Source organism: Physella acuta, unplaced genomic scaffold, assembly GCF_028476545.2.
Source record: "Physella acuta isolate Inbredline_101_S28 unplaced genomic scaffold, ASM2847654v3 ptg000579l, whole genome shotgun sequence".
NCBI classification, from domain to species: Eukaryota; Metazoa; Mollusca; class Gastropoda; family Physidae; genus Physella; species Physella acuta.
Genome location: NW_026732098.1, coordinates 649120 through 675565, shown reverse-complemented (window position 1 = coordinate 675565; position 26446 = coordinate 649120). Strand labels below are relative to the sequence as shown.

Genomic DNA, 26446 nt, shown 5'->3' with positions numbered 1-26446 from the left:
AGATACTCTTAGGATCATAAAAGAATATTGAATTTAAAGTTGAAGGTAAAGTTACCATCTTCTGGTGGTGTATCATAGTCTTTGTCTTCTAGCACATCGTAATCATAGCCTAACAGATCAATTGGGATGGTGAATCTGGAACCAGGCATTATAAGTACATTGTAACATTATATGATTGTAACACTTTATTACATTGTAACATTATATGTACATTGAAACAATTCAACAGACTACTCTTCCACTGGCAGCCTATAACTAACGTCAAGAGGGAAAGTGCAACAAAAAAAAACTAAAATAAAATTACTTTTTATTTTTAAATGAAGAGGATAAACATATAGTTTTAACATAAGTTTTTTAACAGTAAATATTTATGAATCGGTCTTATTTTTTTGTTTGTGAAAACCCAATACGTCTCCAACGCCACTTACTTTCTAGCATAGTTCTGCTGGGCGCCTGTAAGGAAGGCCTGTGTGAAGAAGAATCCGGAAATCCAAAAAACTGAAGGCGGTCCATTGTCATACCAGTCTTGTAGGAACTTGAGCCTTGTGATGAAGTCGTTGATGTAGCTGCCCAGAGGTTTCAGGGAGGGGTAGGACCTCTTCATCCACATGCCCGGGATCTTGCCCTTCAGGATGCTGAGGGTCACCTCCTCTAGGTCCGCTGACATCACCACCAAACCCTAGTCGTGGGAGAAATTAACTTGTAGGACCTTAAGACTCGTACAGGGTTCATTGGTTCTTTCACACACAAAATAAATATGTTTTAACTGTAGAACTGGTTTATTTTATTAGCTACAAAATACTGAATAAATAAGAACTTACAAAAGAAGACTTTGATTAATTAGACAATTACCTTGATTGCCTTTTTAATGTTAGCCAGACTGGTGCGTACAGTAGCCAGAAGTCTGTTGAATCTGACCATCTCCTGGACCAACACTGTGTTCATGCTCTGACTGGGGAAATAAAAAGTTCAACTTTTGTTTACAATGGAACAAAAGTGTTCATGCTCTGACTGGGGAAATAAAAAGTTCAACTTTTGTTTACAATGGAACAAAACTCTGTTCATGCTCTGACTGGGGAAATAAAAAGTTTAACTTTTGTTTACAATGGACCAACACTGTGTTCATGCTCTGACTGGGGAAATAAAAAGTTCAACTTTTGTTTACAATGGAACAAAAGTGTGTTCATGCTCTGATTGGGGAAAATAAAAATTTCAACTTTTGTTTACAATGGACCAACACTGTGTTCATGCTCTGACTGGGGAAAATAAAAATTTCAACTTTTGTTTACAATGGAACAAAACTGTGTTCATGCTCTGACTGGGGAAATAAAAAGTTCAACTTTTGTTTACAATGGAACAAAACTGTGTTCATGCTCTGACTGGGGAAATAAAAATTTCAACTTTTGTTTACAATGGAACTAAACTTTGTTCATGCTCTGACTGGAGAAAATAAAAAGTTTAACTTTTGTTTACAAAGGGACAAAACTGTGTTCATGCTCTGACTGGAGAAATAAAAAGTTTAACTTTTGTTTACAATGGAACAAATAACTAATACCAATATTTTTTTTATGCCTTTGTCAACAAACCACTTTGCAGAGGCGTAGCGAGGGGTGGGGGGTGCGGACCGCACCGGGTGACACCATTTAAGGGGGTGACACCAAGGCAAAAAATAGTAAAAATATATAGAGAAAAATTTGAGGGGGGGGGGTGCAAATCGAAAGTTCGAGGAGGGGGGTGCAAATAAAAAATTGAAAGTTTGTCCCCGGGAAGAGTCTCTACGCCTCTGGAAGGGTGACACCATTAAGTGCCGCACCGGGTCACACCCGACCTCGCTACGCCACTGCCACATTGCACTAATGAAACCTGACAATAAAAATTCTCTTCACACATGTCTTATGTTCCATAATAAAATGTACCAGAATTTACCTGTAAGATGTTTTTACCTGTAAGATGTTTTTACCTGTAAGATGTTTTTACCTGTAAGATGTTTTTACCTGTAAGATGTTTTTACCTGTAAGATGTTTTTACCTGTAAGATGTTGGGTATTTACGCAATGCAGCATCTGTATCAAAGTTGGGTGGGAGTTTGCTGAGAATGTCTGAAGCCACATCATCCACGATGTCGTCAGTGGACCTGCCTCCCTTACTGGATGCTTTAGCCTGAGGTCAACGTGAACGTATGAGTCAAGACGTAACATAGCACGAACATTTTAATTTCTAGTGGATCTTCAATTACCCAGTACAAAAACAATGTAATCTTTGTTATTTCCACACAGTAATTTCATGCACAATTTTAATTAAATGTTCAAATTCTTTTTTTTAAATATTGTATCAATTCCTATTCATATCGTTTATAGAAAAAGAAATCATAAAAGATGTAGTCTTTAACAACATATCTATGAATATAGGCCTAATTTAGTTGTTGAAAAAAGTGTAAATATAATTACTTTTATTGACTAGCAGTAATATAACTATAATGTAGTCAGCTCAATTATGTATTTCTCTCTTACAGTAATCCTACTACAATATTATAATCTTACATTTTTTTAATTTAAAAAAATATATTTCCAGGTAATCTTTTTAAATGGGTATAAGAATTCATACATTAAAAATGAAAAGAAAAAGCAAATCCAATAAAGTATGATAATTATCAAAACAAATTAAAATTAGTTCATAAACAGAATTAAACAGACATTCAAAAAATAGACATTTAACAGCATAAACATATGGAGCAAAGTAAACAGCTAAATATAGTTAGACAGACCTATTTAATATATTTATAGCTACATTAAAGTATATGCATAATGAAAGGATTATATATATATATATATATATATATATATATATATATATATATATATATATATATATATATATATATATATATATATATATATATATATATATATATATATATATATATATATATATATATATATATATATATATATATATATATATATATATATATATATATATATATATATATATATATATATATATATTAATAATAATAATAATAAATACCAGAATATGTACTTTTGATTTGAAGACTATTTAATATAAAAAGATATAAAAATAAATAGATCAATAAATATGTAGTACATTTTTCTACATGAAGATAATGTAGTTGAGTTTTTTTTTTAAACTAAAAACATAAACCTAGCAACAAACAGAAGATAACAGTTTTGTTAAAGATCTAAATATATATGTTTTGTTAGTAACTAATACTGCAATGACACATTTAAAAAAATAATTTCAGGTTAATAGTTTTTAAACTGCTATGACCAGAAGATTTTAAAGGCCATTGTTCTGGCATGATGGTGACTCATTATGTAATCATTGCAGTAATCAAACCCTAATGATAAAATGTTAGTTCAGAAATTGAAAATAAAACAATGGATCTTACCCTTTTCTAGAAAGAGAGATCAAAACAGAGCATGGAAATAAGTACTTAACAAATTTAATGTGTCAGTTATTTGTGTCGCAAATTAAATTGTAAGGGACAAAATTAAATGAACATAAAAAAATGGGCATCTTTATTACCTGGCAAGAAATCTTATTTGTAACAATAAGCATAATAGAAATTATGCTTGAGACTTTTCAAAAGAAAATAATATTTTATTAGAGAAGAATTTGGGCATTTTAGTTTGAACTAGGGCCTACTGATGTAAGATTTAATTGTTTATATTTTGGGAAATTTAGAGAGGCATTGTTCAGATTTTACTGTAACCAACTTCATTAAAATTGTACTCGGTAGATAAAAGAGTCTATTTAGTAAGTAACGGCACTAAAGATACAACAACTAAGTATCACAGCACACAGCTGATGTGCCAATCTGTACCACACCACACAAGGATTGTAATACAAATCAAGGTTGAACAAATAATTCAAGTGTCATACATCAAATGCCAGGAAAAAAAACCTGCAATATGATTTAGATTTGATTCTGGCATATAGATTTACAACAGTTTTGATGCCTTGATGTTTGTTTACAACTCATTTTAAAAAGTGCAAAACACATATTTAATTAAATTATCTATTTTGTTAAACACACAAATCACACACTAAAGTCACTCTCAAATTATCTATTTTGTTAACACAAACGTGCACACATTTTATAACATCTTGATGTCATGTGATAATCACTTTTACTGTCAAAGTGTAATGGATTGTGGATTCCATACAGAAAGAAAGTGTAAACTACCTGTGTCAGCAAAATGTTGTCAAACAATAACTGAGTAGCCTTTTGATCCTTGGTGATGTCAGCATTAGCATGCATGCCAAAAATCTCAGGTGATGGGTTCAAGGGCAGGTTCCTTGTGTACTCCAGGTAGCTCTCATACTGAAATATTGGTTTAACTAGTTTAACTGGCTCTCATACTGAAATCAATGGTTTAACTAGTTTAACTGGCTCTTATACTAAAATGGTGCACCAGTTTAACTGGCTGTCATGATTAATATTGATTACGTTGACTTACACACCCCCCCCCCATTGATTGCATTACTTACACCCCCCTGATTACACTTACATCTCCCTCCTTGGGACTGTAGTAGAAGCCACTGTCATCAAAGAAATAGTTGTCCTTGTTGATGATGTCTGGACAATAGAACTGGTTGAGTATGGTCAGCAGCGTCCTGCGATCCCAGTCATCCGTGACACGGCCGCCGTAGTTGCACTCACCTGTCAGGTAGTGGAGGGCTTCGTACTGGACTTCCTGTGGGCAGTCAAGTCAAAGTTTTATCAGTGAAACTGAAAAACTTAAGTTAAAACAAAACAAATAAAATAAAACTTTTATCAATGAAACTAAAATGCGAAGACTTACTTCATACTCGTTTAGGAACATCTGCAGCTGCTGGACGCTGATGCGCAGGTCTGTCTCATTGTACTCGTAGGGAATGTTCCAGCCCAGGGGTCCAAACTTCCTCCTCTCTTGTACCAGGGCATGGAAGAAACACAGACCATACAGGAGCTTCTTGAATCTGGCCTGTGAAAAAACAACAAGACTAGTGCTGTGACCGTTTAAATGTAATTTAGGTAAACTATTCTCAGCAAATAATGTTTAAATCAGGTTATCCCCTACTATGAAAGTTAAAGATTTTTGGACTACGGATTGGATTATATTTAGTGTTGATAATAGTAGGTTCAAGTATGGTAATATAAGTTAATAATTGAAGCACTAGCAACATCTTCTTCTTAATCCTGTTCATGCCCAAGACACAAGGGCAGATGAAGTAGAGTTTATCTGACTCATTGACCTAGGCATATGAAGGGACAGTGGGGTAAGCACTATTTCCAGCAGCCTAGATCTAACATACTTTCTTGGAAGATATGATAATAAAGTCACTTTCAAACACTGGTTTGAAATTAATACACCTGTTTTAGGTTTCTATGTTATAAAAAAGTAGCCATTAAAATTTCAATTTTGGCTAAGCGAATAAAAATAATTTTAAAGTTGTTTTTTTTTGTTTGACTTACTGGTTGTTTGCATCCATTAAAGAATTCCTGGTCAGATATCGGGTCACTCATGTAAGATTTGATGATGTTAAACCTCAGACCACTGGGCGGCTCGTTGGTCATTTTGACACCATTTTGGAGGATGGACACAGGGAAGTTATCCGATGGATAGGATGTGAGCCACAGACGGAAGTCTGGGTGGGTTGTCTCGGGGTTAAACTCCTGCAGGCAAAACGAAACTTGTTTGAAACTAAAACAATTTTACATTTATGGAATGTTTACATTATGGATTTTCATGATTTGTACCAAATAAATTATTTAAATGTGTGTAATTACAAATTGTATGTAAATGTCTACTTATTAAAACTACATCAAATACTAAGAAGATTTTAGAATGCAGTGACTTAAGAATTTTTACCTCACAAATTTTCTCCAGTGTTGGCATCCAAGACGAGGCTAGATGACAATTCTGCAGCATGACCCAAGTCCCTTCTTTCACACCTTTTTCTATCATTTTCAGAGCTATTGGGCCTTGACCTTGACCAAGGGACAGGGAATCAAATTTCCCACCACCAAAGCCCTATAAATAACAGAATGAAAAAATAATTAGAAAAACCATTGGTTAGTATAGATCTGTGGCCAGATAAATATTTTTCTGATATCTCCAGTTAAAGTTTTTAAAAGTTTGACCTGGTCGTCAGCAAACTTGAGCAGGGCAGCCATTGGGTCGGCACCAGGAGACAGGACAAACAACAGCGGAGCGCAGCAGTTGCTGTCACCAAAAGCTTTCGGCAGATCAAAGGGCGGAGGCTCGATGAAATGTTTACCAATTTTCTCAGTGACAAACTCCTGCACTGCTGGTATAACCTGCACGGTAAATACAACAGGAAACCCATCAGTAAATACAGAAATCTTTTATTTGGAAAACCAAATTTCTGCATACATCAATAGCTATCAAATGAAAGCATTTTCAAATCTTCCTTTGATTTTTAGTTTATTAGTGTCTTAATTCTATACAATACTAATTTCGTCTTTATCAGGAAAACAGCTAAATTAAAATATAACTTCATATACAATAAGATTTATGTAGACAAACAATTTGAAAACTTTTCTTATTCATTAAAGTTATTGCAATCTTATTACTACATTACAGTGCTCCTGAATTTATTAATTATTAGTATGATTTAAAATAACAATAGCATTTAATAACAATATATGTATTGGATTATTTTAATTTATATAGCATATTTACAGTAAAAATGTGACTTATGAGAAAGTCGCTAGCAACAAGTGCCAGAAAGTCTAGCAACAAGTGCCAGAAAGTCCAGCAAAAAGTGCCAGAAAGTCTAGCAACAAGTGCCAGAAACTCTAGCAACAAGTGGAACAGAAACTCTAGCAACAAGTGCCAGAAACTCTAGCAACAAGTGCCACAGAAAGTCTAGCAACAAGTGCCACAGAAAGCCTCTAGCAACAAGTGCCACAACCCCTTACCTTATCAGGTCTAAAACAGCGCAGCACAAGAAGTCTCTGGAAAGATCCCAGCTTTTGGTTCCAGTCACCAGGCAGGGTCTCATGGTGAGGTTCCTGCAGTTGGAAGAATTTGGGAAAATCAGAAATCTATTCTGTGTAAACATTTTGTAAGTCAACAAATATTCCACCTACAAACTATAACAGTTTAAGCTAAACAAAAATAAAATATTTCTCGTGCTAACATGTACAACGTACCAAGCTGTCATAGAGAACTTTCCATTGTTCCTTTTGTGTCATGAGTTTCTTGCGGATGTCCTTAAAGTTCTCCATGTCATCCAACCTACACAGCTCATCCCAAGACTTGGAGGGCAACCAGGTGGTTGGGTTGGAGTGAGGGTTGTCCAGGCCGATGCCTCCGGTCAGCAGGAAGCGCCACTCATCCTCGTTGACCTCCTTGTTGTGTTTTTGTATGTTGACACACAGCAAGAAGGAGAAGAGAAGCTAAGGAACAACACAAGGGGAAAACTTGATCAATTGATAGTGACAAACTTGCAGCACACTTATATTCATGATACATTTATATTGATTTTATGACAGGTTAGCTGTGCACAAATTGAAACTCTTGTGGATGTTTATTTTGTAAAAAATATATTTTTAAAATTTCAAATGCAGTATTTAATTTTATTTGATGCAATGACTTTTTAATTTGACTACCCATCAAGGAAAAATAAATTATGACTGACTTTTGTGGACTTAATTCATAATATACAAGTTAAAGATTGTTAACAAAACAATACATAGGAGTTGGTTTCTAAATTTTGAAACCATTTATTCTGGTCCAATTTTTTCTGGTCCAACCAACCTTGTCCTTCTCAAAGAGAGAGCGACACACATTGCAGTACAGAGAGTAGGTAAAGTGGTCGTGTAGGTTGTGCAGGCGCTGGTCAAGGTTCTCTGACTTCTCAGCGTTCTCAATGGACAAAATAAACAGGTTGATGAACCAGGTGAGGGAGTACTGGTACATGGGCTCTATGTTGGCCAGGTCAGCGATGGAGAAAAACAGGATGGTGCTGTGGATGGCGATTGGTTTGTAGCCCATGCGAGCGGTGTCAATCTTCTTCTCTGTCACTTCTGCAATGGCCTGAGGATTTAAGTTTACATTTATACAATAAGTTAATGTATGCTTGCATTATAGTTTTGTATAATATATATTCTCAATTTATTTAAGATTATTTTTTCGTAATAATTTTTTATGTACTGATTAACATTTAGAAGAAATTTAAAAAATTATTTTTATAACATTTTTGTAAAGGTCTAAAGTTTCTCCAATAATAAAAACTAAAACTTATGGCTGTACTTGTTTCTCTGAGATTTCATTGGCTAGTTTTTTAGATGAAGACAAAACTTTAATGGCTGTCTCGTCTTCCAAAATGTTGCCTTCTGATGAAGACAGAACTTCCAAAATCTTGTCCTCAATCTCTTTCAGTTGCCTGGAAGAAAAAACAAAAAGTGTTTAGATTTTTAAATCCTAGGTGGGGTTATTTGCAACAAAAAGAAAGCATTAATGAAAAAAATTTAACATGAAAATTTATACCAATATGTTGACATGTATCCTTCTAGAGTAAAAAAAAATATTTGTACTAGTTATCATTGATATTACTTTAAAAATACAAAATACAATAATTTTACATTACTTTTTGTTAGCTGCACTTTGAAGTATAAGTTGATTTTTTTCCTCTTCTAATTCCGGTCGCTCTTTTGCAACAACAATACCAAGTAACTGATCTTCCAGACCTTCTGGCGTGATCATAAAGTTCAGCAGGGTGACCTGAAGATTGCAGACAACAGCAGTTAAGTTCCCAATTAAATTACAATAATACCTTTTTTTTTAGTTAAACAAATAAGCACTTTATGTTTTTTTTAAAAAGCTCTTCATTAGAAAAACAAGAAAAAGCATTGAAAAATGTAGATACACAATGCCATGGAAGCCATATTGGTTTGTTTACCTTGACAGCGGTCTCAGGCAGGTAGTGTGGGTTCCTGAGTTTGGTTGTGATGTAGAACTTGAAGTCACTCGAGTACTCAATGGTGGAGTCTCCCAGCTTGATGCACAAGCTCCCTCCTTGTTTGAACGTCTGCTTGAGCAGCAGAGACTCCAGGATAGGGTCCAGCTCCTCGTTGATGTTCTCTAGCAGGACCTGCGACACACATACAAGGTTTAGGTCATAGGACATGAGACACACTGATATTTGTGTTATCTAAATTAATTCAACACATGTGTAATCAACAGAGTATCAACAAGACGAATGCAAAAGGGGTACCAATGATCAACAGGACACAAATCAACTAAAAACGAACATAAAACAGGTGTAAAAAACTTACTGGGGTTCCAAACTGTATGCAGTTCTCCAGCGTCCTGACAAAGTCTGCGTCGCTGAGTTTGATGACGTGGAGGTTGTTGGCCTTCTCCATGTTCTTGACCCACTTGTTGGCCTGACCCTGGGGGTCAATCATCAGCGGCCAGCGACGAGCATTGCTAGGGGCAAAATATTTAACCAGTCGTTAGTTCCATTATTTACTGATACAATTAGTTATTAGATCTAAGAAATATTACTTTAATCTATCATTAGCAAATGTATTCAGTGGATCAATACATCATTTAACTACTCGATGAGTTCAATCTGTCGTTTGATAAATCAATCAGTGGTTTGATCAGCATTCAGTAATTGGTTAGGTAAACTTTCATATTGAACTATGTTATTATGTTAATAAAATAAAATGTATTTTTGTAAACTGAAATTCTGATATAAAGCATGACCTTAAACTTAGACAGTGTGGTATGGGTTAGTCAGCCAAAGAATTATGTGAATGCTTGCCTAAACAAAGTGTGGCATGGACTAGTCCCAGATGTATGTGTGGTCAGTCTGTGTGGTCAGTCTGTGTGGTCAGTGTGTGTGGTCAGTATGTGTGGTCAGTATGTGTGGTCAGTATGTGTGGTCAGTATGTGTGGTCAGTATGTGTGGTCAGTATGTGTGGTCAGTATGTGTGGTCAGTATGTGTGGTCAGTGTGGTCAGTATGTGTGGTCAGTATGTGTGGTCAGTATGTGTGGTCAGTATGTGTGGTCAGTGTGGTCAGTATGTGTGGTCAGTATGTGTGGTCAGTGTGGTCAGTATGTGTGGTCAGTATGTGTGGTCAGTATGTACGGTCAGTATGTGTGGTCAGTATGTGTGTTCAGTATGTGGTCAGTATGTTTTGTCTGCCAGTTTACCTGATGATGATGCCATTCTCCAGCGAGAAGTTGTCTGTGGGCAGTATGTGTGGTCAGTATGTGTGGTCAGTATGTGGTCAGTATGTGGTGTCTACCAGTTTACCTGATGATGATGCCATTCTCCAGCGAGAAGTTGTCTGTAGGCAGACCTGCGATGTTCCACTCTCTAATCTTGACTGGCTCCCCCAGCGTGTTGATTAAACTAAAGTCTGAGGAACAAGGGAGGTGATTCTCCTGGACTGTTTTCAACCACTCATGGGATGTTTCCTGAAAGGCAAATGTTACATTAAATCAATGTTTAGCTCTAAAAACAAATGTTTTACAAATGAATGTTAAGCTCTAAAAACAAATGTTTTACAAATGAATGTTAAACTCAGAAAACAAATTTTTTACCAAATGAATGTTAAACTCAGAAAACAAATGTTTTACAAATGAATGTTAAACTCTCACTAATGAAGTCAACACAGTCTAAGCCACACTACCTGTCTGAAAGCCGTGGTAAAAGCCCCCAGGTACGCTACAATCCCAGCAGACACTAAAACATCCCCTGTCAGGTTAATGTATTTCTTCCCAAGATCCTTTGCAGCTTGGCTCCACCTGTTGTAAACAAATTATTTCACTCATTAAGAGCACATACTATAACTAAGTCATTTCTTTTCATTAGTTTCAACATTTGTTCTGCCTCCCATTCCCACCAACAATTGTGATTATGCAATGTTCACAACCTGAACCTAATCAATCTCTCAAAGAAAAATGTTCACAACCTGAACCTAATCAATCTCTCAAAGAAAAATGTCCACCTCAATCCTCCATGTTGGAACTGACCTGTCTCTCTCGCCACCCAATCCACCAATCAGCTGCTCAGCCCTGGCCAGTTTTTTAGTGCAGAGGTCAACCTCATTCTCCAGCTCAGCTTTCCTGGCCTTGTTGGACTCCAGTTTTTGCTGCAGCTTGTTCAGTTTTTCCTGCAGAGGAAGTTTTAGTCTAGAACCTTGGAATTACTTTTGTAACCTTCTTGTCTTCAAAACAAAATTTTAGTCTAGAACCTTGGAATTACTTGAGTTACCCCCTTGTCTTTAAAACAAAATTTTAGTCTAGAACCTTGAAATTAGTTTTGCTACCCCCTTGTCTTTAAAACAAAACTTTAGTCTAGAACCTTGAAATTAGTTTTGCTACCCCCTTGTGTTTAAAACAAAATTTTAGTCTAGAACCTTGAAATTACTTTAGTTACCTCCTTGTCTTTAAAACAAAACAGGTTGGGCCAGTACCTGAACTTCCCTGAGTGATGCTCTCTTCTTCTCTAGGGATGCCATGGCAACAGCTAGTTCACCCTCTGCTTTCTTCAGGGACTCTTTCTTTGGTGCCACGACTTTGGCAACTCTGTCATTAAAAAATAGTATTGGAAGGAGTAGGAAAATATGGTAAAAAATAGCATGGCAGGGTGTTGTAAATGCACTATGCTGCACTAGGAGTTGAAAAAGGTAAAGATGAAGAAAAATAAAAAACACTCAAAATATTCATATTGCAAATATAAAAGAGTAATTTAGTGACCTTTGAGATTTAAATATGTAACTAAATAATTGTCAGGTTATGAACTTGTAAACAATAAGAACAAGTTAACATAAAACCAAAACACTCCACCCCCCCCACACACAAACCCACACACACCTACACTTACTTGTCATAGGTGTCCATAGCCCTGACCCATTTCATCCCACCCCACACACACCCCCACACCCCACACACACCCCACACACACCCACACTTACTTATCATAGGTGTCCATAGCCCTGACCCATTTCACCCCACACATGCCCCCCACCCACACACCCCCCACCCCACACTTACTTATCATATGTGTCCATAGCCCTGACCCATTTACATAGGCCTTCACAGGCAGTGGACGCAACTTTAATTTTATCTGGGTCAAAGTCGGGGTTGGGGATGTACTTGGCCCGAATGGTCTTCATGTAGGCCACAGGGATATTGTCCTAAGAAAAATGACCAATACTTTTTTTTTAATTTCCTTCAGAACAAGATATGTTACAAAATTTTAAACTTAAAAACTAAATATTTTAATGACATTTGTATCAAATTAAGATACCTAAACTTAAAATATAGCTGTTACAGAATTTTAGAGCAATAAAAAATAAACTCTGAACAGACCTTGTCAAAAGTGTGGAGGTTTTCCAAAAATTTCATGTCACCCAACAGTTTTTTAGAAGGTCCCCAGTAATCTTCAATTTTTTTCCCGGAGCCTGACGGGTCAGGGATACGATCTGGCTTGACACCCCTCAGCACACAGATGCTCTCCATGACAAGACGCACGCCGTAGGGAGGGGATTTCATCGACTTGACAATTGTTATGTCCTGAGGGGAAAGTAGGAGGAAAATTAAAATAAAACACATCAATGGTTATCTTTAATTGTTTAATAACAGGGACGGAGAGGATAAAGCTTGCTGATTGGTCAAGTACAATACAGAAAACTTAAAGGCAAACTGTCCTGTTGTTCAAGAGATAGGTAAGCTGACCTGTGGTCTTAGAGGAGTAAACTGACCTGCTGTCTGATAAAGAGGTAAACTGACCTGCTGTGTGAGAGTGTCCAGTGCAGCGAGGGCGGCGTTGAGGGCTGGCAAAGCTTCAGCTAAATCAGAGTCACATTCATCTTTAATGGCTTGAGCTGCTCTAGCTTGTTCATTGGCCACCGCCTCATCAGCTTTCACAACCTGCACAACACAAAATTTTTACATTACACTATTTATTGACAAAAATTATTCATAGTTGTCATTACATTATTTATTTCTTATTTTCCTAGAATTATCACTCTTTGCAAGCAGACACATTTTGAAACTATTAATGATTTCTGTTTTGTAGAACTTCATACAAGTTCATAAATTGTTATCCTTTAATATTATAAATAAAAATGAAAACCTATTATATTTTTATTCTTCAACACAACAAACAAACAAATACTAACCAAACTTATATAAAACTCAAATGAACCAATGAGTATATTTAAATTAACAATCATGCTATGTAAAATAAGTTATTTTTCCCTGTCAAAGGTTCACCACCAAAACTGACCTTCTCAACTTTAGCAACTTCAATAGATTCCTTCTCAATGACCACCATGATTTCTGACACTTCCTTGGAGGCGATGACAAGCTGAGGTTGAAGGTCAGTCAGCTCCTTCTGCATGACTGAGACTTGGGAGGCAGCAGAGTCCAGCTTCTCCAGACCAACCTCGTAACGCCTCTTCTGTTTCATCACTTCCCTGCACACAAAAATTATTCCAGCAATCGTAAGCTATATAGGTTTACATTTATTGACATGCTTTAGCAAACAAAATAATGTACTATTTAGAATTATTTATTGAACTTACTCTCTTTTTTTGTCCAGTAAAGATTTGAATGTACTAATAAGCTCCAGATATGAGGTAGGAGTCACGTAGTTGTGACGCTCAAGTTCTAGAAGGAATTTTTCTGATACCTGGAAAAAAAGGTCATAATTTTATTTTATTTTTTTTGAGAAAAATATTTTTTAAATAATGTTATTTTAAAATCTGTTATGCTGAAAACCTTGTTACTCTAGTTAAAGTGTGAAAATAATTTTATAAAAATCTGGCCTAATTCTTACTTCTCTAGTGGAGATGTGGGGAAAGTATTTAATTAAGATTTTATTTTAAAATTTAAAAAAAACAAGTGGAGGTGGGGGGAAAAGTATTTAATTAAGATTTAATTTCAAAATTTAAAAAAAAAACTGGTCAAAATCTTACATCTCTAGTGGAGGTGTGGAAATGTTTACACATTTTGATGCAGCCTGCCCTCTCTTCCTCTCCCATCTCAATGTCCTCCAGGAAACGTGAGGCAACAGCTTGTAGAGCATCCTCTGGCCAGCTCTGGACAGTCCAGGTTAAAGGTTAATTAGGTTCAGGGGCCAGGTATAAGGTTAATTAAGCTTTAACAATTACTTTTTACAATCAGAATGAGATTAATCAAACAATGATTAAAGCAGTCATGTGGAAATCTTTTTGTACACCTATTTTAATTTTATTATTACCAAAACTTGCACAGAAATTAGACCTAACATTGGGAAGTCTATCTGTTGAGTAAATTAGATCTACCATTTGGGAAGTCTGTCTGTTGAGTAAATTAAATGTAACATTTGGGAAGTCTGTCTGTTGAGTAAATTAAATGTAACATTTGGGAAGTCTGTCTGTTGAGTAAATTAAATGTAACATTTGGGAAGTCTGTTGAGTACAAACCTGGAACCAATCTATTGTGCAGCAATTGACCAGGGATGGAAATTTCCGAAGGCGGTTACGGAAGGCATCACCAATGGGGCTCATTGCTAGAACAATGTGCAGCTGGTCCCTCACACGGGACACAAAAAGGTTGAACAGAGCCACAATTGAGCCATCCGTCTGCTTGGTTTTGTCACGTTGTCTGTTGATTAAAAGTTGTGAATGTGGAACAATATATAGTTTGTTTAACTTAATCAATGTTTTTTTTATATATTAGTGATTCTAACTAACAAATATATATATATATATATATATATATATATATATATATATATATATATATATATATATATATATATATATATAAAAAAAATTTTTAAATTTGATTTCAAAATTAATTTTCAATCGTGTTTCTAAAAAAATGTAATAACCAGTTAATTTTTTAAAATAATTTATTAACTTATTTACACACAGTGTATGTAACAGTTTGTTTTGATATCTGCACTAACCTGTCAATAGTTCTCATCTTCTCACAAATCTCAGCCTTCTCGTCTGTTGGGTACAGGTTGGGCACCTCTCCTGCATTGAGCAGGTTGTTGATGTCTTCAAGGAAGGACTCTTGTTTGATCTGGGAGTTTGGTTAAAATTTATGTCACAAATTTCTCTCTAAACTAAAAATAATCAAACTTTCACAGCTACAAGAAATCCAAATAGGTTACTAAAGGCCTTAAAAGGGAAATAAAGTTTGCACATACTTCACATAGAATGAATCTTTGAAAAACCTATGACATGTTAAAAACTACATAAAGAAGAAATCCAATACCTCCACACAAGCAGGTTTCCATAAACTTTTCAATTCATATTTAACATTAAATTCTTTTTAAAATGCTCTCAGATATAATATTTAGGTACTTAAGTGTTTATTAAACATGTGACAGAAAATATCATTGAGCCTATTTGAGAGAGTATTTATGTTTAGAGCTGAAGTCATCACAAGGGTGAGGGCTAGGTGTCATGTCTAAGTTTCAAATTGTATTACTTATTGTATTACTTCAACTTTAATAACAGAAGAGTTTTTTTTTTCAAATGTAAACTTTAAAATAAATCATTTCTTGTAGGTAAACACAGTTATTTTTATATTATCCTACAATATCTATTAAAAAAAACTCTTAGTGACCATGCTTATATTAATGTGAAAAGTAATTATTTTAAATAACAATTAAAATTCTTAAAATATAACATTTAGTGAAAAGAAAAAATATAGACCTGAAAAATATTGATAATTGAAAGTAAAATGAAATTGTTTATTAAAACAAGAAGAAAAATATTGCATTTGACTCAAAATACTATGGCAAAAAAAGAAAGCATTTGCTGTCAAATTGTAAAATGAATATTTTTGAAAAAACAATTGAGTGTCCAATAGAGAAACACAAGTATGTGACACGTAAAAATAAGAAAATTATCTGACCCAATCATGAGTTGGAAAAAATCAAATGGAAGTGAATATCAATGAAAAGTAATTTTTGTGTTTTCAGGTGAGTCAAATGTGAAGCTTTTTATGAAATTTTTTATAAAAACTTTTAAAATCAAAGTTTTTTACATCCATAATAAACGGTTTACTGTGAACAATTGACTTCATATGGTGAAAAAAAACTTTTTGCCTGTGATCGACATTTAGACAATACCTCAATTTCAGAAGGGGACAGAACTTCAAATTCCTCAGTAAATAATAGATGCCGCATCTTTATAAATAATTTGTTTACATATAACATATTGATATTAAGTTGATATAAACTATGGAAAGTTTCATTATTAATAATATTAAACACAGAATTACATAAGTTTCATTATTATTAATAATATCACACAATGAATTACATAAAACCAAGAAGAGAATATAAAATTTCCTTTGTTTTTGAAAAATTGGATAATTTCAGTGATACAATGACCATTTCTAGAAACTGAAGAAAATTATTTCAATAATTGGAATCAGAAGACCAAAGTGACCAGCATTCAAGTCTCTGTATGTTTTAACTCCTACATCAAACTGAGAGCTAACCTTTGTGGTTCTATTTAAAATTTCAAATGGTACCCATAGTAAAACAAAATTTTCAATATGATTATACTACTGCAGAAAATCTATGTTTCACGATTATTATTTTTATGGCGGAAAAATAGCAATTAAAAGTTTTGGAATATCATCTTTGAATAATATCTGACAATTGTGGTTAATGAGCTTATTGATTAGTGGCACTAAGTTTAATGAATATCTGACCTGTGTATCAGAGAACAGGAAAACTGCATGGTTCTCTGTCTCTGTGGATTTCCTCAGAATTCTCTTCAAATCTTCTCGCCATTCTGTGGTTGTGTAGCTCTTTGAAATTTCAACCTAGGGAAATAATTTTTAAAAATTTTTTTTAAAAATTTGGTCAGCTTATTTCCACACAAAACTGTTAACATATACCTGCCAATTGCCAGGTTTGAAAACAGATGTTTGTTAGAAACCAAATAAAACTACAAAAAATATAACAGAGTGAGAACAAATCAGTTTCACAAAAATATTACTAGTTCAATTTTCTGCAAACCCAATTTTATTTAAATACTTATCAGAGATTTTTATTTATTTCTGCACTGCATTAAAAAAAAAGCTTCCCCAAACGATTAAGTGATAAAGTGTTTTTTTACCTGGAAGAGATCGTAGTCTGCCATGTGGGTAGCCAGACGTGTCAGGGACTGACGACCTGACCCACCCACACCCACCAGGAGGGCGTGGCTTCTGGGCTGTTTGATGATGCGAGCAATTCTTGAGACATGCTCAATGGCAAACCTGAGGGGTGGAGTTACAACAATACATGTTTAATATATGCTCAATGGCAAACCTGAGGGTGGAGTTACAACAATACATGTTTAATATATGCTCAATGGCAAACCTGAGGGGTGGAGTTACCACATGTTTAATATATGCTCAATGGCAAACCTTAGGGGTGGAGTTACCACATGTTTAATATATGCTCAATGGCAAACCTTAGGGGTGGAGTTACAACAATACATGTTTAATATATGCTCAATGGGGTGGAGTTACAACAATACATGTTTAATATATGCTCAATGGGGTGGAGTTACAACAATACATGTTTAATATATGCTCAAGGGGGTGGAGTTACAACAATACATGTTTAATATATGGTCAATGGGGTGGAGTTACAACAATACATGTTTAATATATGCTCAATGGCAAACCTGAGGGTGGAGTTACAACAATACATGTTTAATATATGCTCAATGGCAAACCTGAGGGGTGGAGTTACCACATGTTTAATATATGCTCAATGGCAAACCTTAGGGGTGGAGTTACCACATGTTTAATATATGCTCAATGGCAAACCTTAGGGGTGGAGTTACAACAATACATGTTTAATATATGCTCAATGGGGTGGAGTTACAACAATACATGTTTAATATATGCTCAATGGGGTGGAGTTACAACAATACATGTTTAATATATGCTCAAGGGGGTGGAGTTACAACAATACATGTTTAATATATGGTCAATGGGGTGGAGTTACAACAATACATGTTTAATATATGTTCAATGGGGTAGAGTTACAACAATACATGTTTAATATATGGTCAAGGGGGTGGAGTCACAACAATACATGTTTAATATATGCTCAATGGGGTAGAGTTACAACAATACATGTTTATTATATGCTCAATGGGGTGGAGTTACAACAATACTTGTTTAATATATGCTCAATGGGGTGGAGTTACAACAATACATGTTTAATATATGCTCAATGGGGTGGAGTCACAACAATACATGTTTAATATATGCTCAATGGCAAACCTTAGGGGTGGCGTCACAACAATACATGTTTAATATATGCTCAATGGGGTGGAGTTACAACAATACATGTTTAATATATGCTCAATGGGGTGGAGTTACAACAATACATGTTTAATATATGCTCAATGGGGTGGAGTTACAACAACACATGTTTAATATATGCTCAATGGGGTGGAGTTACAACAATACATGTTTAAAATATGCTGAATGGGGTGGAGTCACAACAATACATGTTTAATATATGCTCAATGGCAAACCTTAGGGGTGGCGTCACAACAATACATGTTTAATATATGCTCAATGGGGTGGAGTTACAACAATACATGTTTAATATATGCTCAATGGGGTGGAGTTACAACAATACATGTTTAATATATGCTCAATGGGGTGGAGTTACAACAACACATGTTTAATATATGCTCAATGGGGTGGAGTTACAACAATACATGTTTAATATATGCTCAATGGGGTGGAGTTACAACAATACATGTTTAATATATGCTCAATGGGGTGGAGTTACAACAATACATGTTTAAAATATGCTGAATGGGGTGGAGTTACAACAATACATGTTTAATATATGCTGAATGGGGTGGAGTTACAACAATACATGTTTAATATATGCTCAATGGGGTGGAGTTACAACAATACATGTTTAATATATGCTCAAGGGGGTGGAGTTACAACAATACATGTTTAATATATGGTCAATGGGGTGGAGTTACAACAATACATGTTTAATATATGTTCAATGGGGTAGAGTTACAACAATACATGTTTAATATATGGTCAAGGGGGTGGAGTCACAACAATACATGTTTAATATATGCTCAATGGGGTAGAGTTACAACAATACATGTTTATTATATGCTCAATGGGGTGGAGTTACAACAATACTTGTTTAATATATGCTCAATGGGGTGAAGTTACAACAATACATGTTTAATATATGTGTTAGGGGGGTTTAAACCGAAAGTTGATCTTATTCACTCATCCGTGCACCTTTGCGTGGTGACAAAGGGGTCTAATAGACCTGAGCAAAACTAATTTACATCTAAACAACACCAATATTAAACTAAAAATAAAACATAGTAAACACACATAAAATGCATTTATTTATCTTTGACGTCACAAAGGTTTATATGTTAAAAGCAAAAGACACAATACAAATAAGACCTGGCCAGTCTTTTATATTCAAGAAAACACCACTTGAATTTCTAATACAAGTAAAAAAGACAAAAAATAATCAACTTACATTTCGATGTGGAATTATTCACAGTAGTTACTGACATTAATTCATAGAAAACACATATATAAGTGTGGATAGCAAACCTACATTTACACAACTCAGAATTTATACATATGAATGTCATTTCCTCTAGTCCTAACTTAAATACTTGCATTGCTTATGTAATCTCAGAATCACACTTGTCAAAGTTATTCTTCCTAGTCCTAATTTCACTTGTACTGCTATGTAATCTCAAAATCAAAAACGTAAATGTCATCGTCTCTAGTTCTAACTTTACTACTTGCACTGTTATATAATCCCAGAATCGCACGGGTAAATGTTATCATCACTAATTCTGATTCCACTAATCAAACATGGTTAAAGTCCATCTATGAATACTCATCAGTACTCACAACAATCTAGCTCGACACTCAAGCGGCAGGAAGATTTCCAGCCACTGAAATAAACATTGAGCCACTGGTACAAACATCGGGCCACAAAAATAATGGCCACTGGAACGAATAACATATCTACACGGCAGGAAGATTTCCAGCCACTGGAATAAAACATCTGGCCACTGGTACAACATCGGGCCACAAAGATAATGGCCACTGGAACGAAGAACATATCTACACGGCAGACGTTGGCCACTGGTACAACATTGGTCACATGTATAAACATAGGTCACATATGTAAATATCTGGAACGAAGCACATATGTACAGCAACAAAACATCGGCTGGGCCAATAATCCAGCCTTAGTGGCCAGCCTTAGTGGCCAGCCTTCAAGGCTGCCACCATCCGAGGCCTAGACCATGGTGTCTAGCCTATGTGTCTGTCAGAGAAAAAGAGACCCCAACATAGTCGCCCTTCCTCATATATAGGTTAGTCTCACCCCCTTATCATCTCCCTAGAGCTATAGAACCCGAGTTGGGCTCCGTACCATCTCTCGACGTTCGAGATAACACCGGTCACTATGCACCCATGCGTTGAACACCCGATAACTGACCGCTATATATCTTCACGTTGTCTCAGGGCTAACGATCGTGTCATACACCGCTCGAGCTAACGCACGACCACGCGGTACTCCCGCCGCGTTTCACACCTGACAACTGACCACAACAGAGATCATGAGTAATGATTCTACCGGGACGTCCAGCGGCATGTCCGAACTCAACTTTAGACATAAATCACCGCGGGTGTCTTCCCATCATTACGTGTCACTCATGCACCTGCATAGAGCTCGCAGCCATTAACGACCAGAGTGAGCCAATAACATTTAATTAAATTTTAGATTTCCCCTGGCCTGTTCATCCCCAATATCTTAGATTAACCCCTTGGGTTTCTGTAACTAGTCATAGTCACCTAAACCCCTTTAATAAGCACCCAAGTTACCATTTTACTTAAAAATAAACAATATAATACCAGCCAACATGCTTACTTAAGAATCAACAATTTGGTACCAGCCAACATATGCTCAATGGGGTGGAGTCACAACAATACATGTTTAATATATGCTCAATGGCAAACCTTAGGGGTGGCGTCACAACAATACATGTTTAATATATGCTCAATGGGGTGGAGTTACAACAATACATGTTTAATATATGCTCAATGGGGTGGAGTTACAACAATACATGTTTAATATATGCTCAATGGGGTGGAGTTACAACAACACATGTTTAATATATGCTCAATGGGGTGGAGTTACAACAATACATGTTTAATATATGCTCAATGGGGTGGAGTTACAACAATACATGTTTAATATATGCTCAATGGGGTGGAGTTACAACAATACATGTTTAAAATATGCTGAATGGGGTGGAGTTACAACAATACATGTTTAATATATGCTGAATGGGGTGGAGTTACAACAATACATGTTTAATATATGCTCAAGGGGGTGGAGTTACAACAATACATGTTTAATATATGGTCAATGGGGTGGAGTTACAACAATACATGTTTAATATATGTTCAATGGGGTAGAGTTACAACAATACATGTTTAATATATGGTCAAGGGGGTGGAGTCACAACAATACATGTTTAATATATGCTCAATGGGGTAGAGTTACAACAATACATGTTTATTATATGCTCAATGGGGTGGAGTTACAACAATACTTGTTTAATATATGCTCAATGGGGTGGAGTTACAACAATACACGTTTAATATATGTGTTAGGGGGGTTTAAACCGAAAGTTGATCTTATTCACTCATCCGTGCACCTTTGCGTGGTGACAAAGGGGTCTAATAGACCTGAGCAAAACTAATTTACATCTAAACAACACCAATATTAAACTAAAAATAAAACATAGTAAACACACATAAAATGCATTTATTTATCTTTGACGTCACAAAGGTTTATATGTTAAAAGCAAAGACACAATACAAATAAGACCTGGCCAGTCTTTTATATTCAAGAAAACAGCACTTGAATTTCTAATACAAGTAAAAAAGACAAAAAATAATCAACTTACATTTCGATGTGGAATTATTCACAGTAGTTACTGACATTAATTCATAGAAAACACATATATAAGTGTGGATAGCAAACCTACATTTACACAACTCAGAATTTATACATATGAATGTCATTTCCTCTAGTCCTAACTTAAATACTTGCATTGCTTATGTAATCTCAGAATCACACTTGTCAAAGTTATTCTTCCTAGTCCTAATTTCACTTGTACTGCTATGTAATCTCAAAATCAAAAACGTAAATGTCATCGTCTCTAGTTCTAACTTTACTACTTGCACTGTTATATAATCCCAGAATCGCACGGGTAAATGTTATCATCACTAATTCTGATTCCACTAATCAAACATGGTTAAAGTCCATCTATGAATACTCATCAGTACTCACAACAATCTAGCTCGACACTCAAGCGGCAGGAAGATTTCCAGCCACTGAAATAAACATTGAGCCACTGGTACAAACATCGGGCCACAAAAATAATGGCCACTGGAACGAATAACATATCTACACGGCAGGAAGATTTCCAGCCACTGGAATAAAACATCTGGCCACTGGTACAACATCGGGCCACAAAGATAATGGCCACTGGAACGAAGAACATATCTACACGGCAGACGTTGGCCACTGGTACAACATTGGTCACATGTATAAACATAGGTCACATATGTAAATATCTGGAACGAAGCACATATGTACAGCAACAAAACATCGGCTGGGCCAATAATCCAGCCTTAGTGGCCAGCCTTCAAGGCTGCCACCATCCGAGGCCTAGACCATGGTGTCTAGCCTATGTGTCTGTCAGAGAAAAAGAGACCCCAACATAGTCGCCCTTCCTCATATATAGGTTAGTCTCACCCCCTTATCATCTCCCTAGAGCTATAGAACCCGAGTTGGGCTCCGTACCATCTCTCGACGTTCGAGATAACACCGGTCACTATGCACCCATGCGTTGAACACCCGATAACTGACCGCTATATATCTTCACGTTGTCTCAGGGCTAACGATCGTGTCATACACCGCTCGAGCTAACGCACGACCACGCGGTACTCCCGCCGCGTTTCACACCTGACAACTGACCACAACAGAGATCCTGAGTAATGATTCTACCGGGACGTCCAGCGGCATGTCCGAACTCAACTTTAGACATAAATCACCGCGGGTGTCTTCCCATCATTACGTGTCACTCATGCACCTGCATAGAGCTCGCAGCCATTAACGACCAGAGTGAGCCAATAACATTTAATTAAATTTTAGATTTCCCCTGGCCTGTTCATCCCCAATATCTTAGATTAACCCCTTGGGTTTCTGTAACTAGTCATAGTCACCTAAACCCCTTTAATAAGCACCCAAGTTACCATTTTACTTAAAAATAAACAATATAATACCAGCCAACATGCTTACTTAAGAATCAACAATTTGGTACCAGCCAACATATGCTCAATGGGGTGGAGTCACAACAATACATGTTTAATATATGCTCAATGGCAAACCTTAGGGGTGGCGTCACAACAATACATGTTTAATATATGCTCAATGGGGTGGAGTTACAACAATACATGTTTAATATATGCTCAATGGGGTGGAGTTACAACAATACATGTTTAATATATGTTCAGTTGAAAACATTGTATGGAGTTAAAAAAAAATTCTTGAAACACACTTGATAGCAAAGGTAAGGTTAAGAATTGCAACAATACATTTTAAATAGAAAACTAAAGGTGTAAAGTTATGAAAAAAAAATGTTTACAGCAAACCTAAGGTTTGGAGTATTTTTAAAAGTTGTTTTTAATACATGTTTGATGAAAAACTTATTGTTGTATGTAATGTGAAATATGTTCTTAAAACATTCTCAACAACTAATCTAAATATCAAGTGATAAAAGTAAATTATTCTTGCCTTTCAACAGGCAAACAATAAAGGGATTGGTATTTTATTGAGCAACAACAAACAAAAGTTCTAAAGGTTTTAGACGGCTGGTAGAAAGATGCTGACCTTTTAATCTACTAGCATGTATGGATTTATTTACGTATTTTACCTCCAGTTGCCTACAGTGGCTTACAATAACATTTCTTTTGTAATTAATTGTAAACTCAACACGTGAAAGTTAAACGGAAGAATATAAAAACTTTAGCCTGTAGCCTGAACAAAGTGAAGGTTTTGGCTCACCTAAAGAGGACGAGGTTCATTGGTTTCCTGCTCATGTTGTTGAACTCTTCCAAGTAACCTTCTGTGATGTGACGCAGGTTTTCCAGATCCCGCACTTCTACATAACTACGAGAGTCTGATTTGGGGTCAGCAAAGTCACAGTACATCAACGATCGCAAGTCATCCTCTGTCACCTGGGTAAGATATAGTGTACAGTTATCCCTCTTTGCTGAGGTTTTTTTAGCTTGCATTTACATTATTTACACATTTTTGTAACAGATTATTTTTGACAAAAAAAATTATTTTACTTTTCCATCATTATCTGCATCAAGATGGCTGAAAATATGATCAAAGTCTTCCCTCATTTTGTCCTTGATGATTTCTCTGGTGGTCTTAAAAAGCCAGTCTCTGTCTCCATCGTCAACTAGACGATCATAGTAAACTCTAAACACCTGAAAAATAGACACAAATTAAAATATATCTTTCTACAAACGTCTATTAAGTGAACAAAAGTGTTGTAAATTTCAAACATAAATTTCTATACTATTTTTTTTTATCCAATTTGTCAAGTAGAAATAAATTAACAAAATTACTTTATATAGAGATTTAATGTCTATTGTTTATAATTATATGACATTTTTATATAAGCTATAAAATCGCAGCAAACTAATACGAATAAGGTAAGTTTTTCTGTAATTGCAACAGTAGGTGAAATCTCAAAATTTCTTGTAACTAAAGCTGAGTTGAAAGAAAAGAAAAAAAACATCCACAGTAGTGAGAACACACCTCATGCACCCACAGCCTCTTCATGGAGGTGGGCTCCTCCATGGTGTCAGGTGTTGACAGCAGAACACCTTGAATGACGCGGGAGAAGTCTCGCAGGTTGAACAGGTAATGTGATTTAGCGGGGGTGGGCAGCAGGTTCTGCAGAGCTTCCTTGTACACCTGTAGTGTTCCTAACACAATCTGCTCGGCACACAGCTTGAACTCGTTGCTGAAACCTCTGGAGATGGGTGGCAACAGAAGGGTTGTAAACAGAATGGTTGTTAACAGAAGTCACCACAAAATGTTTGTTAACCCAGAATATTTCAAAATATAACCATTTTGCAGCATATTGGGCAAAAGAAGAATTTTAATTTTGTCAGAAGATTTCTAAAAAATCAGGCACTTACCTTGCACTGATATGCCAGTCCATGATGTTTTTGAAGATGGTGACCATGGTTTCATCATCAAACTCATTGATGGTTATTGTGTTCAAATGACGCAAAAATCTGGGAGTGATTGGGTTGCGACCACCTCCTACAAGTAGAGTGATTTGTTGGATAATAAACTAAAATAATAGCAACATTTATATGCATGAAAAAGCTGTATGAAAAAACAATTTATACTCATTAGCTTCAAATGTAACATTTTTGTGCTTTTTATTTGAAAAAAAATCAAAGCTTAGGGTTTAAATACAAGTTTACCAACTATAGAAAAGATAAGAATAAAATGACAAGTGACCTGGAGGTCCCATAGCACCCATAAACTGTATGTCAATCAACTTAATTCCAGATGTGTCCTTCAGGTCATACCAGTTCCAGTGGTCAAGCCACTGCCGCAGCAGCTCAATGGGGGGTTGTGCTCCGTAGGTCTCCTGGAGGGGCATGTTCAGGTCATCCACAAACACAACCTGGCAACACAGATATTCACACAATTGTTTTTATTTTAGTCATCCACAAACACAACCTGGCAACACAGATATTCACACAATTGTTTTTGTTTTAGTCATCCACAAACACAACCTGGCAACACAGATATTCACAAGATTGTTTTTCTTTTAGTCATCCATAAACACAACCTGACAACACAGATATTCACACAATTGTTTTTCTTTTAGTCATCCATAAACACAACCTGACAACACAGATATTCACACAATTGTTTTTGTTTTAGCCATCCATAAACATAACCTGGTAACACAGATATTCACACAATTCTTTTTGTTTTAGTCATCCACAAACACAACCTGGCAACACAGATATTCACAAAATTCTTTTTCTTATAGTCAACCACAAACAGACCTCAATTACAGTATAGTAGAAATGTATTTGACAAAAATTATAACTAGTGTTCAGTTTGGTATCTCATTTTTTTCTTACAAAAAGCACATTGCTCATATTTGCTTTCTTATAAAGGATCTCACTCCTAGAATGACACATAAAAAAGCCTAAATGTTCATGGCTCACTATTTAAAAATAATATTCTCTACAATTGTTCTACTTTTGGTATTTAGACCATTCTCCAAAATTTTAACAAATAA

At 35.6% G+C, this 26446-nt stretch overlaps 1 protein-coding gene across 2 annotated transcripts in view; it reads right to left on the bottom strand.

The window, feature by feature from the left end:
* Nucleotides 1-26446, bottom strand: part of LOC131946980 (dynein axonemal heavy chain 7) — a 46024-nt gene that overhangs the window by 2080 nt on the left and 17498 nt on the right. For both annotated transcript variants that reach the window (XM_059308042.1, XM_059308043.1), the window contains exons 42-77: nucleotides 25648-25816; nucleotides 25317-25443; nucleotides 24931-25147; nucleotides 24453-24596; nucleotides 24166-24338; nucleotides 17126-17267; nucleotides 16716-16829; nucleotides 14950-15068; nucleotides 14462-14642; nucleotides 13973-14095; nucleotides 13580-13686; nucleotides 13282-13471; nucleotides 12783-12923; nucleotides 12363-12566; nucleotides 12045-12187; nucleotides 11465-11576; nucleotides 11022-11161; nucleotides 10679-10793; nucleotides 10300-10463; nucleotides 9310-9463; nucleotides 8934-9125; nucleotides 8622-8755; nucleotides 8285-8417; nucleotides 7790-8068; nucleotides 7183-7428; nucleotides 6949-7041; nucleotides 6148-6324; nucleotides 5876-6037; nucleotides 5479-5679; nucleotides 4826-4987; nucleotides 4532-4717; nucleotides 4207-4344; nucleotides 2029-2159; nucleotides 853-952; nucleotides 429-679; nucleotides 56-135 (exon numbers count right to left, since the gene is read on the bottom strand). In XM_059308042.1, the coding sequence (XP_059164025.1) occupies nucleotides 56-135; nucleotides 429-679; nucleotides 853-952; nucleotides 2029-2159; nucleotides 4207-4344; nucleotides 4532-4717; nucleotides 4826-4987; nucleotides 5479-5679; nucleotides 5876-6037; nucleotides 6148-6324; nucleotides 6949-7041; nucleotides 7183-7428; nucleotides 7790-8068; nucleotides 8285-8417; nucleotides 8622-8755; nucleotides 8934-9125; nucleotides 9310-9463; nucleotides 10300-10463; nucleotides 10679-10793; nucleotides 11022-11161; nucleotides 11465-11576; nucleotides 12045-12187; nucleotides 12363-12566; nucleotides 12783-12923; nucleotides 13282-13471; nucleotides 13580-13686; nucleotides 13973-14095; nucleotides 14462-14642; nucleotides 14950-15068; nucleotides 16716-16829; nucleotides 17126-17267; nucleotides 24166-24338; nucleotides 24453-24596; nucleotides 24931-25147; nucleotides 25317-25443; nucleotides 25648-25816 (5644 nt within the window). The remainder of the gene's footprint in view (nucleotides 1-55; nucleotides 136-428; nucleotides 680-852; nucleotides 953-2028; nucleotides 2160-4206; nucleotides 4345-4531; nucleotides 4718-4825; nucleotides 4988-5478; nucleotides 5680-5875; nucleotides 6038-6147; nucleotides 6325-6948; nucleotides 7042-7182; nucleotides 7429-7789; nucleotides 8069-8284; nucleotides 8418-8621; nucleotides 8756-8933; nucleotides 9126-9309; nucleotides 9464-10299; nucleotides 10464-10678; nucleotides 10794-11021; nucleotides 11162-11464; nucleotides 11577-12044; nucleotides 12188-12362; nucleotides 12567-12782; nucleotides 12924-13281; nucleotides 13472-13579; nucleotides 13687-13972; nucleotides 14096-14461; nucleotides 14643-14949; nucleotides 15069-16715; nucleotides 16830-17125; nucleotides 17268-24165; nucleotides 24339-24452; nucleotides 24597-24930; nucleotides 25148-25316; nucleotides 25444-25647; nucleotides 25817-26446) is intronic.